General features: G+C 36.0%; 2 protein-coding genes across 2 annotated transcripts; both read left to right on the forward strand.

The window, feature by feature from the left end:
- The first annotated feature begins 862 nt into the window (after positions 1-862).
- On the forward strand, positions 863-7,613 carry LOC145822692 (uncharacterized). The gene is made up of 5 exons (XM_082920441.1): positions 863-867; positions 1,517-2,355; positions 3,154-3,273; positions 3,820-6,549; positions 7,117-7,613. Exons 1-5 carry the CDS (start codon positions 863-865, stop codon positions 7,611-7,613), a joined length of 4,191 nt encoding a protein of 1,396 aa, XP_082776567.1.
- Positions 7,614-11,466: 3,853 nt separating this feature from the next.
- On the forward strand, positions 11,467-16,189 carry LOC145822693 (uncharacterized). The gene is made up of 2 exons (XM_082920455.1): positions 11,467-11,932; positions 16,062-16,189. The coding sequence occupies exons 1-2, from the start codon at positions 11,467-11,469 to the stop codon at positions 16,187-16,189; spliced, it is 594 nt and encodes a 197-aa protein (XP_082776581.1).
- The last annotated feature ends 1,089 nt before the right edge of the window (positions 16,190-17,278 follow it).

Below are 17,278 nucleotides of genomic sequence, written 5' to 3' on the forward strand. Positions count from 1 at the left end.
TGCTTTGGCTCGAAGCATACTCAATGCTGAGATTTGATTTAGGACACATTTTTTAATTTAGAGTAGCCATGACTTCTGTTTAAGGTAAGGTATGTGTACAACAAACCATTTGTTAACATTTTGCCAGATTAATTATTCATTCATATGATTTCAGCTTCTTCTTTTTCTTTTTTCCATTTTTCTTTTCTTTTTTTTTTTTTCCTCCTGGGGCCAAGGTTGAACTGCATTTGGCACCTTATTGAAGTTCATATTGCCTTTTGGAATGACACATTTCAATTCTTGCCAACAAAATTTGTATATAGTGTTTGGTTGTGGTTTTCAAAAATTAATTACACACTCACTTTTAAAAACTCGGTCTAAAGCGGAAAAATTTGGGCTAACCGGTCGTCCCACCAATCGTTCGGTCGGTTGCAATTGACACATGTTAATTTTTTTATATGTAATAAAAAATATTTTTGAATTTTTTAAAATTTTTTATGAGTTTTAATAGAATTTTGAGTTATGTGTTTGGTTATGAGTTGTAAATTTTTGTATCAAATATCGTATGTCACATCAAAAATTTCCCACTCAATTCAAAATTCTTTTCAAAACTCATTCACCAAACAAATTTTCCATACTCAAATCATAATTCCAAAACTCACAAACTCAAAATACAACTTTATTCTCAAATCATATTTAAAAAATTCTACCAAACACAACCTTTTATTCTCTCCTCACTTTCTTCTCGTTGGTTCTTAAAGTGAGGAGAGAAAAAAAGAAGTTGAAATGAAATGGAAAAAAAAAAAAAATTCTCTCCTCTCCTTTCATTTAACCAAAGAATAAATAATTTTCCTTTCCAAAAATACTTAACCCTCATCTAGAAATGAGGTAAAAACTATGCAAAGAAACCTTCACTTGAAAATTTTTCAGGTGGTTTGTTCAAAAAATACACTTTGTAGGGGCAATGTGGGAGCGGTGAGGATTTGGGTTCTGGTATATTTTTTCCCCCCTAATTCAGCAAATTTCATATCTTTGTATATATTTTTCTAATTTTCATGTCTTTTTACAACTATTTTTTATACCCCTTGTAAATTTATTTCTTTTTTTCCAATATTTTCCCCCTCAAAACACATCTCAAAATCCAAACCAAGAGCAATTCACATTGGCCTTTTCTGAGTTAAAATTTAAAGACAAAAAAGGATGAACATGAAACAATGGTTAGGATTTGGCTCCACACTTAATTTCATGCAAGATTATAAAATCAAACTCAAAATAATTAACTTCCATAAACATGAGTCTAGCTTAATTTTCTTTATCTTCTTGCTAATTCCTTTTAATCACATGATTTTGATTTCAATTTCATCTTTAATTTCAAGTGTAATATGAAGATTCTACACAAATTGAACATAAATTCTATACCTTAAGTTTTAATTTAAGAGATATTAGTTGAATCTCTTCCAACTCTTCTTGTTCTTCCTTCAAAACCTGGAGCTCTCATTTCAATCTCTCTTCTTCTCTTTTGTTTTCTTTGTTCCAGCAACTCTCTCCAGCAATTTTCTTTATCTTCCAGCGATCCAAGTGTTACTAACACCAGCGATACTACTGCTATTTCTCTGGAGGAGGAGGACCACTTGATACGTAGCACTAAAAAGATCAAGGGTAGGGAGGCGTTGGAGGATCGAGACATGGTGACCAGGTTTGAATCTGGGGCAGATCTCGAGCCCTCCCTTTCTATTCCAGTTGAAATTGCCATGGATGATGTAACTCCTCCTTCCATAGGAACCTCTTCTGTAGGTCCTAAGGCAAAATCGTTCAAAGAAGCGCTTGCAGCCCCGAAAAGTAGTGATTTTTACTTTGATGATACAACGGACACCATAACTTCAGATGAAGGTGACACTAATGGAGATTCCTTCATGCCTGACGATGTACAAACTGGAATACCCCGAATAGTCCTCCCAAAGCAACTTCTGCATCATATTCAACAATCGTGGACAAATTCTCTTATTGTAAGGCTTTTGGGCAAAAGCATTGGGTACAGATTGCTCTGTACTAAAGTAAAAAATCTATGGGCCCTACAAGATGAGTTTAATGCTATTGATCTCGGGAGCAATTACTTTCTCTTTAAGTTCTCCTCGCAGGAGGACTGCGCCCATGTGTACTCAGGGGGACCGTGGGTAATTTTGGACCACTATCTTACTGTTCGCAAATGGGAGCCTGATTTCAAGGCATCGGAAGCTTTCGAAACCACAACTGCGGTCTGGGTTAGGTTTCCAGAGCTTCCGATCGAGTATTTTCAAGAAAAGGTCCTGTATACCATCGCTAAACAATTAGGACGCCCTCTCAAGATAGACCTTACAACAGCCATGGCCATAAGAGGTAAGTTTGCCAGAGTTTGTATTGAAATGGACCTCAATAAACCTCTCTGCCCCATGTTTTTACTAGGCAAGAAAAGCTATGCCACTGAATACGAGTCCATCCATTCTATTTGTTTCCATTGTGGGAGAGTGGATCATCGTAAAGAACTTTGTCGTCACAAATCTACTGCTCGACTCCATCACGTAACTTCTACCTCAAGCACACCGCCGCCCGGTGACGGACTAGCCGTTACAGACACTTCACAGCCAGCACCACTCCCAATCAACAGTAACCTACAACATTTGGAGAAACAAAAAACCCATTTTGGGCCATGGATGATGGTAACCTGAAGGAACCGTAGATCCATCCCCCAAAGAAAACCCCAAACCACTAGGCCACAGCCCAATCCAAATCGGTTTGCTGAATTAGACAGCACAGAGACCCAACCCAATATACTGGACCACGTCAATAGGGACTCTGCCTCCCCCACTAACTTCACTCCTACTGGGCCTCAAATAGCCACTGATCCACAACTTATAAACACCACTATCAAGCCCACAAGCCACAGCATTGGCCCAGCCCATCCCCAAGAACACCCAAGCTCACATGCTCCTACAGTCTCACACGTCCCATCCCCTGTGGGATCCGCTGCCATAAACACAATGGCTATTTCACACATGGAGACCTCTTCTACTTTACTTTCTGAAAAGCTTAGTCTGAAGGAATCGCTCAGTGTAGCCCCAGAAATCCCAATGGAGGATCTAAACATGAGATATCTATATCCTCATCTCGAAACCCGTTGAATTCATATCACCACAGTTCGCTTAGATTTGAAAAATCCAGAGCCAGAAAACCTCTTGACTCTCCCAACTATCATGGAGAACGAGGACGCAGCCCCCCCAACAGCGTCCATCCACAGGATGGAAGGTGAAGCCCTGGGTTTGTTGATCGAACACGAGACATAAGCCATTCACCGCGTGGACACCATCTGGTGGATCGAGCAACTGCGCATGAGAATCGAACCAGGGTGGAGTCAAAGTCCAGGATCATCAGTCCATTCCATCCAGATGGCATCCATGAGGTCCACCGATCAGGACCATCGACGGATACGTAGTATCCTGCCCTAGCTTGCCACTGAACCTCTACCCCTCCGATCGTCTATGGATTCTCTCAAACTACTGATTTGGAACTGTCAAGGGGCCGGTAATAATACCTTTCGACGAAACATGCGTGAGCTTCTCAGCATTCATAAACCTGGGATTATTATACTAATGGAAACTAAAGTCCCTTTTAGTTCTATGGGGAATTTTTTCACCAACATGGGTTTTTCGGCTTCCACCATTGTTGACCCCACTGGCCGTGCTGGTGGCATCTGGTTGATTTAGGATACGGATCAAGTTAATGTTCAGGCCTCTGCAGTCTCAAATCAATTTATTCAAGCCACTATACACAAAAAGGATTTCGAGGAGTGGGTTTTTAATGCAGTTTATGCCAGCCGCAACCCTCTTTCCCGGGAGACTCTTTGGGACAACCTTGAGGATACAACCAGCCATATAACCCAACCCTGGCTTGTTATGGGCGATTTCAATGACTATGCTCACCAGAATGAGAGGAGGAGCTTCACACACACTCAGCATCAGAACAGAACTCAAAGGTTTAGAGACCGCATTAACAACTGTAATCTCATTGATTTGGGCAGTGTAGGGCCTCGGTTTACCTGGACCAATAACAGACAAGGCATGGCTAACACCATGGAAAGGCTAGACAGAGCCATGTGTAATGAGCAGTGGCAAACTTTGTTCCCTGAAGGCACTGTGCGGACCCTTCCCAGAACCTATTTGGATCATTCCCCACTAATGGTTTACACCCAAGGTATGTATCATTCAACCCCTCTTAATAGACCTTTTCGTTTTGAAGCTGCTTGGTTATGTCATCCTGGGTTTTTTGATATTGTTCATAACTCTTGGCGTAACATGGAATTTAACCTTCTTGAAGCCATTGATACCTTCACTTATAACACTAAAATCTGGAATAAAGAAGTCTTTGGTAATATCTTCAAAAGAAAAAGAAATTTACTGGCTCGTATTGAAGGCATACAAAAATCTCAAACTGGTAACTTTTCTCATAGCCTTCATCTCCTTGAGAAAGACCTCATTAAGCAGTTTAACATGACTCTGTTCCAGGAAGAAATTCTGTGGTACCAGAAATCCCGCAATAAGTGGCTTACCATGGGTGATGGGAATACAAAATTTTTTCACACCTCTACCCTGACCAAGAGAAGAAAGCTAAAAATCCAGGTCTTAAAGGATGAGAGTGGTAACTGGATCTCTAACAGTGACGATCTCAAAGCCCATATCTTGGATCATTTCTCTAATCTATTCCAATATGAAGAAACTCATGTGCTTGATAATTGGGTTAATCTGGCTAATAAGGGAATTTCTAGAGATGATAATGCCGCTCTTCAATTACCTGTGACAAACTCTGAAATCTGGCATGCCGTTAAATGCATTAAAGCTTTTAAAGCCCCTGGTAAGGATGGGCTCCAAGCTGTCTTTGACCATCATAACTGGAGTATAATAGGTACCTCTGTTTGCCATTTTGTTAAAGAGTGCTTCCAGCAAAAGACTATACCCACTGAGATCAATGAAACACAAATTGTTCTTATCCCCAAACTTCAGAACCCTGAGTCCATCACACAACTTCGTCCCATAAGCCTTTGCAATGTCACCTACAAGATCATTACTAAAATTATTGTCAACCGCCTTCCGCCTCTTCTCCCTGACCTCATCAGCCCCAACCAAAGCAGTTTTATTCCTGGGAGGACAACCACTGATAACATTATCATAACCCAAGAAATTCTTCACACCCTTCGGGGTAAGAAAGGCAAGGTTGGAGGCATGGTTCTTAAAATTGATTTGGAAAAAGCCTATGATCGCCTTTCCTGGGATTTTATCCACCACTCTCTTAAAGAGCTTAATCTTAATCCGGATTGGATTACTCTTATTATGAACTGTGTGTCTAATGTTAACTCGGCCATCATTTGGAATGGTGAGACCTTACCCAGCATCAGTATGGGAAGAGGACTTCGACAGGGAGATCCCCTCTCCCCCTACCTTTTTGTTTTGTGCATGGAAAATCTATCTAATATGATTAGAAAAAAATCTGAACATGGTGAATGGAAAGGCCTTCAAGCTTCCAGACACAGCCCTCCCATTTCCCATTTATTTTTTACTGATGATCTTATCTTATTTGCTAGAGCTACTAGACGTAATTGTGACTGTATCCTGGATGTTCTTGCTGAATTCTGTGATATGTCTGGGCAAAAAATTAATTTCCACAAATCCAAGATGTTCCTTTCTGCTAATGTCCCTAGAAGGGAAGCCACATCTCTCAGCTTTCATGTTGGCATTTCCCTCACTGCTGATCTGGGTAAATACTTGGGTACCCCCCTTCTCCATAGCAAAGTTTCCAAATCCCAGTTTACTGCCATCCTTGAAAAAATGGCCCACAGGCTTTCTGGTTGGAAAGCTAAAAACCTGTCCCTTGCAGGTAGAACAACCCTCATTAAGGCTGTCACCTCTGTTATGCCTAACCATCTTATGCAAACTATGGAACTCCCTAGGAAAGTGTGGGATCATATTGACAAACTTAATAGAAATTTCCTATGGGGTAGTACTGACGATAGAAGGAAAGTCCACCTAGTGAACTGGCAGCAGGTCTACAAAACTAAGAAACAAGGGGGATTGGGTATTAGGCAAGCTAGAATCCAAAATTCTGTCCTTCTCTCTAAGCTTGGTTGGAAAATTGCAACTAACTCTAATGAGCTATGGTGTGAGGTCCTCAAAACAAAGTACCTTAAAACCCACTCATTATCCAACTGGCCCACTAGGAGACAAGCCTCTCATACCTGGAAAAGCATTATTAAAAACAGAGATGTCTTAGATAAAAATATTAAATGGGATATTGGGACTGGAGAGCAGGTCTCTCTCTGGACTGACTGGTGGTGTGGGGAACAACCTCTAAGTATGACAATCCAGGGAGTCCAAACTGATGATACTGCCAAAGTCCAATCCATCCTTGATAATGATGGTAACTGGGACCTCACTTCATTACATAACCTGCTTCCTCAACATACCTTAGATACCATTCTTAGAATCCCTAGACCCAGATATGTGATCTATAATGACACTCCTCATTGGAAAAGCTCCACCACTGGTAAGTACTCTACTGCAGCAGCCTATCAAGCCTTATCTACCCAAGAATCTGATGGAACTAACTAGCAATGGATTTGGAAAATTAAGGCCCCTCATAAGTTGAGAACTTTTCTTTGGCTTGTCATGCATGAAAGATTACTTACTAATCATATGAGACTAATCAGGAATATGTCAGACACAGATCTATGTCCCAGATGTCATTCATCCAGGGAAGACATGCAACATTTATTCAGAAACTGTACAAAAGCTAAGGCCATCTGGTTGAATCTGCAGAATTTTACCTGGTGGCAACATAGTAACAGTGCTAACTTCAAGGTCTGGATTACTACCAATATTCAAAGCAAGGAACATCTCAACAGTACTCACTGGCTTGCAGTTTTTTTGACAGCTTTATGGATCATCTGGAAAGACAAAAACAAAGAAGTGTTTGAGAATCATACTTAACATCCTCATATTAGTGTTTATACCATACTCCGGATGGCTGAGGAAACACAGGAATCTTTTCAAGCTATTCTCCACCCAAACTTTAAAGTTCCTAAACTAATGCTCTGGTCTTGTCCTCTTGCAGGTCAGCTTAAACTCAACACAAATGGATGCTCCAAGGGGGATCCTGGTCAATCTGGTTTTGGTGGGCTGCTGCGAGATGAAATAGGTACTTGGGTGTGGGGCTATTATGGTTATTTAGGCAACTGTACAAGCCTTGAGGCTGAACTTTGGGGTATATATCGAGGGCTCACCATAATCATGCAGAAAGGAATGGCTAACATCCAAATCGAAACTGATTCCCAAATAGCTATGGAACTCATCCGAGATGGAGCTGGCGAAAATTCACCATATCGAGCACTTATTCAAGACGCAAACTTCATACTCAGACGATGTCAATGCACTATTACCACCATTCCCAGGGTAGCAAACCACTGTGCAGATGCTATGGCTGATCTTGGAGTGAATCAGCCGGACCACCTCCTCTTTGTAGAAGATCCACCTAGTTGTATTTTATCTTTGTTAACTACTGACTTGATAAATGTTGGCTCAAGAATGGAAGCTACTATCCCAGGACTTTAGTGTTGTAATCTGCTGTTTTCTGTTTTTATCTTCAGGTGAATCAAAAAAAAGAAAACATAGCACACTAGCACCTTTTCTCAATCTCCAACGCAACACTCACACACATATACAATTAGATTTCTCAGCACACCCACACCCATACCCATGCCCGCATACACCCATAATTCTAGACAATTCCACAATTCAATTTATGATTAGGACTAAGGGGTTGCTTGAGATATTCTAAATAAGTGTATTTTTTGATTTTTTATATAATATGGATTGAGTTTGAAGTGATGTGACTTAAATAAGATGATGTGACTTAAATAGGATAGTGACTTTTTGACTTTTTTATAAGTTTTCAAACCTGGCCTTAATTAAGCAATACTTAATCTTAATAACTCTTGATTAACACATAATTAAATTAATCATAACTAATCACCAGTTCCACATAATTTAATTAGTCTAATTGACTTCCATTAAACCTAATTAATTATATTCAAATCTATCAATCTGAATTAGATTTTAAATCAAACTTCCAAAAGGCTCCAAATATCAAATTAAACTTATTTCCATCATCAATTTTGGCTTCTCACATTATTAAGGCCTTCAATTTCAGATTAACTCAAGATTTTCGTTAATAAATTACATATTCAATTGAACACCTCATAAATAATTTAATTCATAATAATCTTACTTCCCAATCCTCGTAACTTAATTAGCTCTAATTTGAACCCAATTAACCAATCTCAATTTTATAAATCTGAATCGAATATTTAATTAAACTCTCATATGGTCCGATACTCAAAATTAAAATAATTCAATTCACCAATTATACTTTCTTGAGCAATTTAGGCTTTCAATTTCTAATTCCAAAATAAATTCTCAATATAGTCATATACGAACCAGTCTCTATAATTTTCATAAATCCCAAATTAAATTAAAATAATTGACAATTAAAATTTAAATCTTGTTAATTAATTAAGTGTTAATCATTACACGTGGTGGGTCGTCACAATCAATGTAAACATTAATAAGCGTTTTGCTTTATTATTATTAGGGCTTTTTGGAAACTATATCACGTATAAAATTTATTAAAATATAAAAAAATAATTTAGATTAAATGAAATATAAGTAAGTGAAAATGGATTTATATAAATGCACTTAAAAAAAATAAAATAAAATAAAAAAAAGCTAGAATTGAAAGGTAAGGAAGAAAAATAGGATTTGGAGATGCTGCAGCACTACGAAATGGGCCCATTTCAGGATCTATTTTGATAATCTGAATTGTTCACGTTTTAGAATATATTAAGTAGAACATACTTATAAAAAATCAAGTTAATCGGATATCGTTTACCTATACATTCACTCACATTTGTATTCATTTTAATATATCAAATTACAATTATTATTTATTTTTGTAGATACAAATGTGATTGAATGAATGGGTAAAGAATATCCGATTAACTTAATTTTTTACAAATCTCCTCTACTTGATATATTCTAATATATGAACAATTTAAATTATCAAAATAAATTCCGAACTGGACTCATTTTGCCGCACAACATTCCCTAGCGTCCCCACTTCCGGAAAAATAGGATTGTATGGAAAGTATGATTTAACTTCTTTTTTTTTTTCCTCTATAAATTCAAATTGCAAACATAATCTTATTATGCCTCGGGCGTTGGGTTATGAACCAACCCAATAGCATATATTAATTGTGAATTGCGGAAAACTTAAAAATGCTAGACTAGTAGAGGGAATATCTAAAGAAAGCTCATTATATTGTCCAAGTACATAGGAAAACTTGAGAAAATGAAGAACATAGCTAGGCTGAGAGCTCCATGCATGAGAGAGCTCTCTTTGTTTGAAATTAAAACCAAAAACAAAAAACAAAATACCTGCTCTTCAAGAAGAGCACATCAGGCAATTATCACTCTCCTCCCCACCCCCCCACCCCCCCCCAAAAAAAAAAAAAAAAAAAAAAAGAAGAAGAAAAAGAAATCAAAACTTGAGAGAAGCTCCAAAATAGTAGTAGTAGATCCATTCACATTCACTTCATTCCAGTAGCATCTTTCACTGCATCACAAGCCCCTTGCGCCTTAGCCTTCATTTGCTGCCCAGTCTGCACACATTTCCATATCAGACTCATCCAAACAAAATTCGATTAATCAGACCGCATAGTTATCTCAAGTGTATGGATGATTTTTTTTTTTTTCTTTTTATAGGAAACAACTTTTACAGACTGATGTGGCGCAAAAAAAAAAAAAAAAAAAAAAACATTGGACACATTTTTTGTGATTTAAAAGAAATGCATTCAATGACTACCACATCAGTTTGTAAAAATTAAAAACTTTAGTTTTGTTAATTTGTATCGCGATGTTATTATTATTATTATTATTATTATTATAACCATAATTTTGTACCTCTTGCATTGAATCTTTACAAGCCTGAGCAGCATTGCTTGCTTTGTCCATCATTTGGCTACCCTTCTCCTGAAATAAGCATATAAGAACACATTATCATCCCCACCATTATCAACCTTATGTTCATATGGTCGTGCTATCACCATTGCAAAAAGAAACATCGAATCCATTGTAGGCTTCATATAGAAAATAATATAGCTTTTAAGGCCATGTTTGTTTGGAGAACATGACGCCAAGAGATTGGACTCATAATCTAACAAAATACGTAATCTCAAGAGTGAGAAATTGAAAATCGAACCAGTAGTTTATCCAGACATAGTGATTATTGAATCTCAAATGGGAGTGGTATCCAAATGGGAGACTTGGGAGAGTTTCGGTAAAAATATAAAAATATAAAAAATTGACAAGATTTAATCCTTCCTCATATAATCTTTGGCCAATCCCATCATGGGATATGATGATACACATAATCCAAATGGATTAATAATCCCAAGATTAAAGTCTTAAAAATGTTAATCTCATCTAATACAGTCTGCCTTTTGATGTGTGTGTGTGTGTGACAGAGAGAGAGAGAGAGGGTTCACCTGAGCTTGGCCCTTGGCTTGGCCAGCTTGGTATGCAGCGTTCTGGTTTTGGTTCATCTTGCTTTCTTACTTTGAACAATAATAAGATATGCTTGTGTGTTTGTGTGGGAATTCAAATTGAGGCTAAGAAAACTCAAAGAAAGTGTTCAATACAGGTCTCATTAATCACTCCACAAACTAGTACTAGTACTAGCATTTATATATATAATATTTTGAACTCAACAGCCCCCCATTGCTTGACATTTGTAAAAATGAAATGTGGAATCATGTGTCCTCAACAAATGTCACTCTGTGCTTGAAAATTGAGAGCCTATTTGGCCATCTGACCAGCCCTGTTTACCGGGTTAAAACTATTTTAAGAATTTATCTTACACTTCGTTCGTATTTTTTTTTTTTTAACAAAGATAGCAGAGAATTATATTAGATAGAGAATCACAAAGAACAATAAACATCCTCAGTATCATCAATTTTTTCCTAATTCGATGATCAACAGTGACCGCACCATTCGACATCCCTATTACTCATTGCGATGGATTGGTATTTAATGTCATCAATTATCATCCTAATTCGATGATCAACTGTGACCGAGGGGGGGCTGGCAGGGGCGGCCGCCACCCCAAAGTTTTGAAAAAAATCCCTAGATATCGTAATAAAATTACAAATATTTTTAAATTATATAGGTTCGCCACCCCAAGTTTTTGCAAAAAATTTAAGAACCGCCACCCCCTAAATTTTGTACTTTAAAATTTAAAATTTTATTTATTTTTTTGATAAACACTAAAAATAATTTATTTTTTTAAGTATGATTACTTTTTTATTTTAAATTTAGTAATGTTAAAATAATTGAGAATTTATTTGTTAATATGTTAAAGTCTTTTACTCATCGACTTCAATTAGCATTGGTACCGACAGCAAGAAAAGTTATACCCGTTGCCCAATTTTTTTCTTATCTGGCTCTCACAGTTAATCTATGTGGCTCTTCTTGTAAAAGGCATGATCTGTTGAAAATTGCTCAAGCTGAAGAAATTGCAGCAAAACTTGCCATTGATGAAGTTGAAATTGGTAAAGGCAAAAATCAAGTTGGGACATTGAAACGAGCTAGAGATACTCAATGGGGTTCTCACTTGGGGTCTATTTCCAGTTTGATAAATATGTTTAGTGCAACTTGTTCAGTCTTAAGTAATGCCATCAATGATGAAGCCACCTCTACTCAACGTGCAGATGCAGATGGAATTTATGATAAGATTACATCTTTTGAGTTCGTGTTTATCTTACATCTTATGAGAGATATTATAGGGATTACTGATGATCTTTGCCAAGCTTTGCAATGTAAATCCCAAAATATATTGAATGCAATGCATCTAGTGTCAACTACAAATGCACTTGTGCACTTGTTCAAAAATATAAAGAAGATGGATAGATTCCTTTGTTGGAGAATGTTCAATTATTTTGTAGAAAATATGACATAGATATTCTTGATATGAGCGCTCATTACACATCTAGTAGAGGTCGTGCTTGTCACCAAAGAGATCACATTATTATTGAGCATCATTTTCGAGTTGATATTTTTACAATTATATGTGATTCTCAATTGCAAGAATTGAACAACAGATTTAAAGAAGATGTGATGGAGTTACTTATTCTTAGCTCTACTTTAGATCATAGGAATGATTACAGTTCGTTCAAAATTGAAGATATATGCAAGCTTGCAAATCAATTTTATATCCTAATGACTTGACAAAGTAAGAAAAAAAAATACATTTGAAATTCCAATTGCAAAACTACGAGATTGACATCGTTAAACATCCTAAGTTTCAGCAGTTGTTGACAATTTCTGACTTGTGCCAAATGTTGGTAAAAACAAGGAAGTCAATAATTTATGTAACAATCCAGATTTTTAATTATTCTGTAGAATTTATACTAATATTATTTAATCACAGTTAGGAAAATATATAATTTATTAATATTATTATGTGTAATTTTGTAAAACAATATAATTATTAAAAGTTTAGAGGTCAAAATATAATAATAATAATAATAATAATAATGTATGTGATAGTAAAATAAATAATTAATTTTATGTTAGTATACGATAGAGTGTAATTTAATTAAGAAGTAATTAATTTATATAATTATATTAAAATATTAAGTCAAAATGTAATTATCTTAAATATTTATTAAAAGATATGTATAAATCTATATATTAATGAACGAATCTGCGGAATGATTTGGGCTGGCCACGTGTTGGCGAGAAAATGGTTCCTCCTCCCTATTTAAGGAGAAGCGGGTTCACCTGGGCGAGAGGAAAGAAAGGAAAGGAAAAGATAGAAAAAAGAAAGAAAGAAAGAAGAGTGAAACAAAGGAAAGAAAGGATGAAAAAGTAATGGAAGCTGAAAGAGTTTTTGGTAGTGAAAAAAAAGAATAAGGTATTAAAGTTAATATATTTGACTTACCATATTTGTTTTAATATAAGTTATGTTTTATAAATTATTATAAATATTTCAGTTACGTGGATTAATTTCTGAACCTTATTTATTAAAATGAAACTCATGGATATGTTTATTTATATTTTAAAAAATATTTAACTATAACCTTATATACAATTATGTTTTATAAATACCACCACGGGAGTCCTATACCTTGGGGGACTTAAATAACCATTGGCCTCTGTTTAGCCACTTTGTGGTCCTCTGTTTGTCATGGATCCATTGATCTTTGTTCTGTGCGGAGCAACGTACTGTGCGAAGATAAGTGCTACACTCATTACTAAAAAAATCACTTTTTGCGACCACTATAAACCGTCGCAAATAATAAAAAAACAATCGCAAAAGACCTTTTGCAACGGCCCATGCGACGGCAAATGGGGGTTGCGAATGTGGGGGTGGCAAATCCTTTTTGCGACGGCAAAGCAACGGTCGCAAATCATTCGCCACCGCCTAAACTACTTATGTCGACCACTATTTTTCCGTCGCAAAAAACAAAGAAAAACACTAACATGATTTTTGGCGACCATCTTGTTACCGTTGCAAAAAAAATAAAAAATAAAAATAAAAATAAAATAAGAAGAAGAAGAAAAAGAAAAAGTGTAACGTTAAGCACTCTAACAGTAGTGATGACAAGAATTTAGACGGTATAGCATTGTAGTTTAATCAGACATTCCATTTGAGTCTCAAAATTGGAGCCATATGTGAGTTATTACAACTAAAAACTTGGGAAAAGTTCTTTTATGAAAAAAATACAATCCATTGGAAAACAGCTCTTTGTTGATGCTAGGGTGCGTCTTGAAGAGGACACCTGGATTGCCTCCAGTCTCAACCTCAAAGTAAGGCAAGATGTTAAAGCATGCCATTAGATAAAGCATCAGAATTTAAATCTACAAACTCAACTCATGGAGAAAAAAGTATGCACTTCTAAAGATACCACAAAAATTGGCTTTAAAAGGTCATTAATCTTTTAACAGCAGAAATAAACTTAAGGCAACATTATAGTCTCTAAATATGGTGAAGAACTAAACTCCTGTTTGAATTTCCAACTGAAATTGAATGGGGCCATTTCTTTCTCACAAAAGAATTTAACTTAAAACTCATCACCTTGAACTGTTATTTCCATAAAGCCTATAAATGACCATATATGAAAAAATCTGATGAAGTCACCATTTTTTTCTTTCTGATGAAGTCACCTTTTTTTCCAAACAGTTCCATTTAAGGCATTCACATTAAAATGAGAAATACATGGCAAATTATGGAGCCATTCAAATTCAAGGGATGGTCAAACAGGTACTACAGAAAATAATCATTTAGCTCTCAAATATCTCTTTCAAAAGGAAAACTTTCTTTATTTTTTTATAATTCTTCACACAATTCTCAGCTAGTGGAATGATATGACAAGATTCAAGTAGCTTATCCTACAAGAATGAAGAAAATGCTTTTACTGAATGAATTATTTTCAGCAAGGTTGGCACTCTTTAGGTGAAAAGTGATGATAAACAATCACAAAAGATCTAATATGACAAAGATTTAACTTCCATCTTCTCTCAAACACTTCAAATAACATCTAATATCACAAAGATCTACATGTCTCACATCAACCAAGTCAACATAAATTCATTCTAATGTTAACCATGACATATCGCAAAATCCCTAAGAACAGTAATACTTCAGCTTCTGTATATAAATTTGCCTTAAGCAAGAGTGAGAACTCAATGTATCAACCAACAAAACTAATAAACCAAAAAACTTACTATTAAATAGCTGTAGGTAAGAAGTACCAATTCATTTCTTGCACAAACTGTTTATTTGTATAAAATGAAAATCTTACCCACACAATGATCACCTACAATCAACGAGTGAGTACTGACATGAAGTAACGCCATGTGGCCATCTGTATGCCCCTGAATAAGGAAAATTTTCTAAAGTTAACATGATGCAGAATGTGAGGGTAATACCGTAAATTTAATTTTTCTGCTACTCCCATTGAAAGACAAACACTGATAAGGGGATCAATGTAATTTCCAGAATGTGAGGAAGGAATCTATATTAAAGAGAAACATGGCCTAAATAATTGAAATCCTAGTCACTGTCTTGGTAATCTCATGCTAGCAGTTAGCTCTGTCAAATCAGCATAACTTTCACATATCAAGGCTACTCTTTAGACAGATGCAAAAGGTGTTTGAATTTAACAGGAATGCCTGTTCACAATTTCATAACCATAAATCATCCAAGAGATCTCAATCCTAGAAAACTTCATGCAAGTCATTCGTAACTTTCCTCCAAGTGCACAGTATCATGTGAATAAAAGAAAATGACAGAAGAGAAACCTGGCATGCCTCTGACAGTACTATTGTGGGAGCCACCTCTATAATCCGTACGAGCCACCTCTTGAATCCGTACCTCTGTTCTGACTGTCACTCCTGTGACCTCTGTTCTGTTTTGTTTTTTACCGTGGTTATGGTTATATATTTACATAATTTCTCTATTTCAGTTTCTGCCACTTAATTGATTTATTCAGCAAACTAAGTTATGTAAATGTTTTGGGCTAACTAACTATCCATGGTTATTTCGTGTCCCTTATACTCTTGGTATATTATTTCTCACTCTGCCAAGTGCTTGTAGTTGTTTACCAATTTTCAGGAAACAATGCAATTCAGAAGTAGCTTTTGGAAAGTCTTAGACGCGGGGCTGCGGAATATACACACGCAGCACTTTTATGATGTTGTTCTATGTAAATATCGGTCTTTTTGATTAATACATTTTGTAATAAAAATAGAAGCTCCAATGATTATTTTGGTACCCTCATTTAAATATTACTTTCGCTCGTGTTTATTAATTTGTTTAAGAATTGGCCGGAGGTAACCTCAGTTACTAGTCATCACGATGCTTAACGCTTGGGTACGGGGAGCGGGTCGTGACAATTTATCCTCTTGTCGATAGATTAATTCGTCTTATTCTAACTTTATCAGTTTCTACGGCGAAAACAGAACATGCATTTTCATCCATGAAAATTGCAAAGATTGGATTGCGCAACAAGATGGTGCATGATTTTCTTTCAAGCTACTTGTTAACATATGTTGAGAAAGACATTGCTTGAGATTTTGATGTAGATTCCATCATAGATGCTTTTTATATTATGAAAGAACGTCGAGCACAACTTTAGATGCCTAAGTAGATATGTAGAACAAATAGTAGCTTTTTTGAAAATTCATATGGATTTACTAGAACATATCCAATTATATTTTGATAATATTTTGTAATTATATATGATGAATGGAAACAACTAATTATATGTTTGTTGGCTTTTTGGCTTTCGAAGGTGATTATTGTAATTATAAGCGTGCCAGCAAGGATCAATCAGTCCTTACAGAAAATTAATTGCCAACCAATTATCAGACGATTGTGTTTTAATTCTTTCAGTCTCAATGAAGAGGACTTTTACTAGTGGCTTGATTTAGGAGAATTAAGCAGATGACAATCAAATAAAGAGTAATTGAAGCATTTCATTAAAATGAAAACTTACAATGATCCAATTCAGCCTCGTGGAGGTTTACAGCAACAATCTACTTGAAACTACTCTTATGAACGAAGTGCAGTGCAGGAATTAAAGTACAGAAATGTAAAGAACAGGAAATGCAAAAACTGGAAAGAAAATGAAGTAGAATAAAACTGGTTTTTTTGGATCTGAGTCTGGGCTTTTTTCTGGGGTCTACTCTGCTATTTATATTTCTCAAGGATGACCATTGAACTGCACTTTCAACTGCCGAATTGCTCCTCCATGATTGCTGATCATGTGGCCTTATAATTAGCTCTACTATGCCATCACTTGCAGTTAGGCTTCCCTCCTAATTTTGAATTCAAATGTGAGTAACCGTTGAAGCCACATCCCTTTGCATCTCTTTGTTGATTCAGTACTACGCAGATCTTATGAAAACCAATATTAACTGCCACGTGTATGATCACGATTGAAGATTTGAGTTGTCTTCCCGTTTTACCCTCAATCTAACACGCGTTGAATTATAATTGGCTTATACAAAATATGTAGCCAACATTACCCCCCGCACTAATATATCCAATACTTGGTGATATTAGTGGATCAAGGTCTTTTATCCACGTTTTAGAACGTGCATGGGCTTTATATTTTTAGAAACACAGCCGTCATTCATTAATGATCATTTGCATTAAC

Source organism: Camellia sinensis, chromosome 1 (genome assembly GCF_055761805.1).
Source record: "Camellia sinensis isolate YWXY chromosome 1, ASM5576180v1, whole genome shotgun sequence".
Lineage (NCBI taxonomy): Eukaryota > Viridiplantae > Streptophyta > Magnoliopsida > Ericales > Theaceae > Camellia > Camellia sinensis.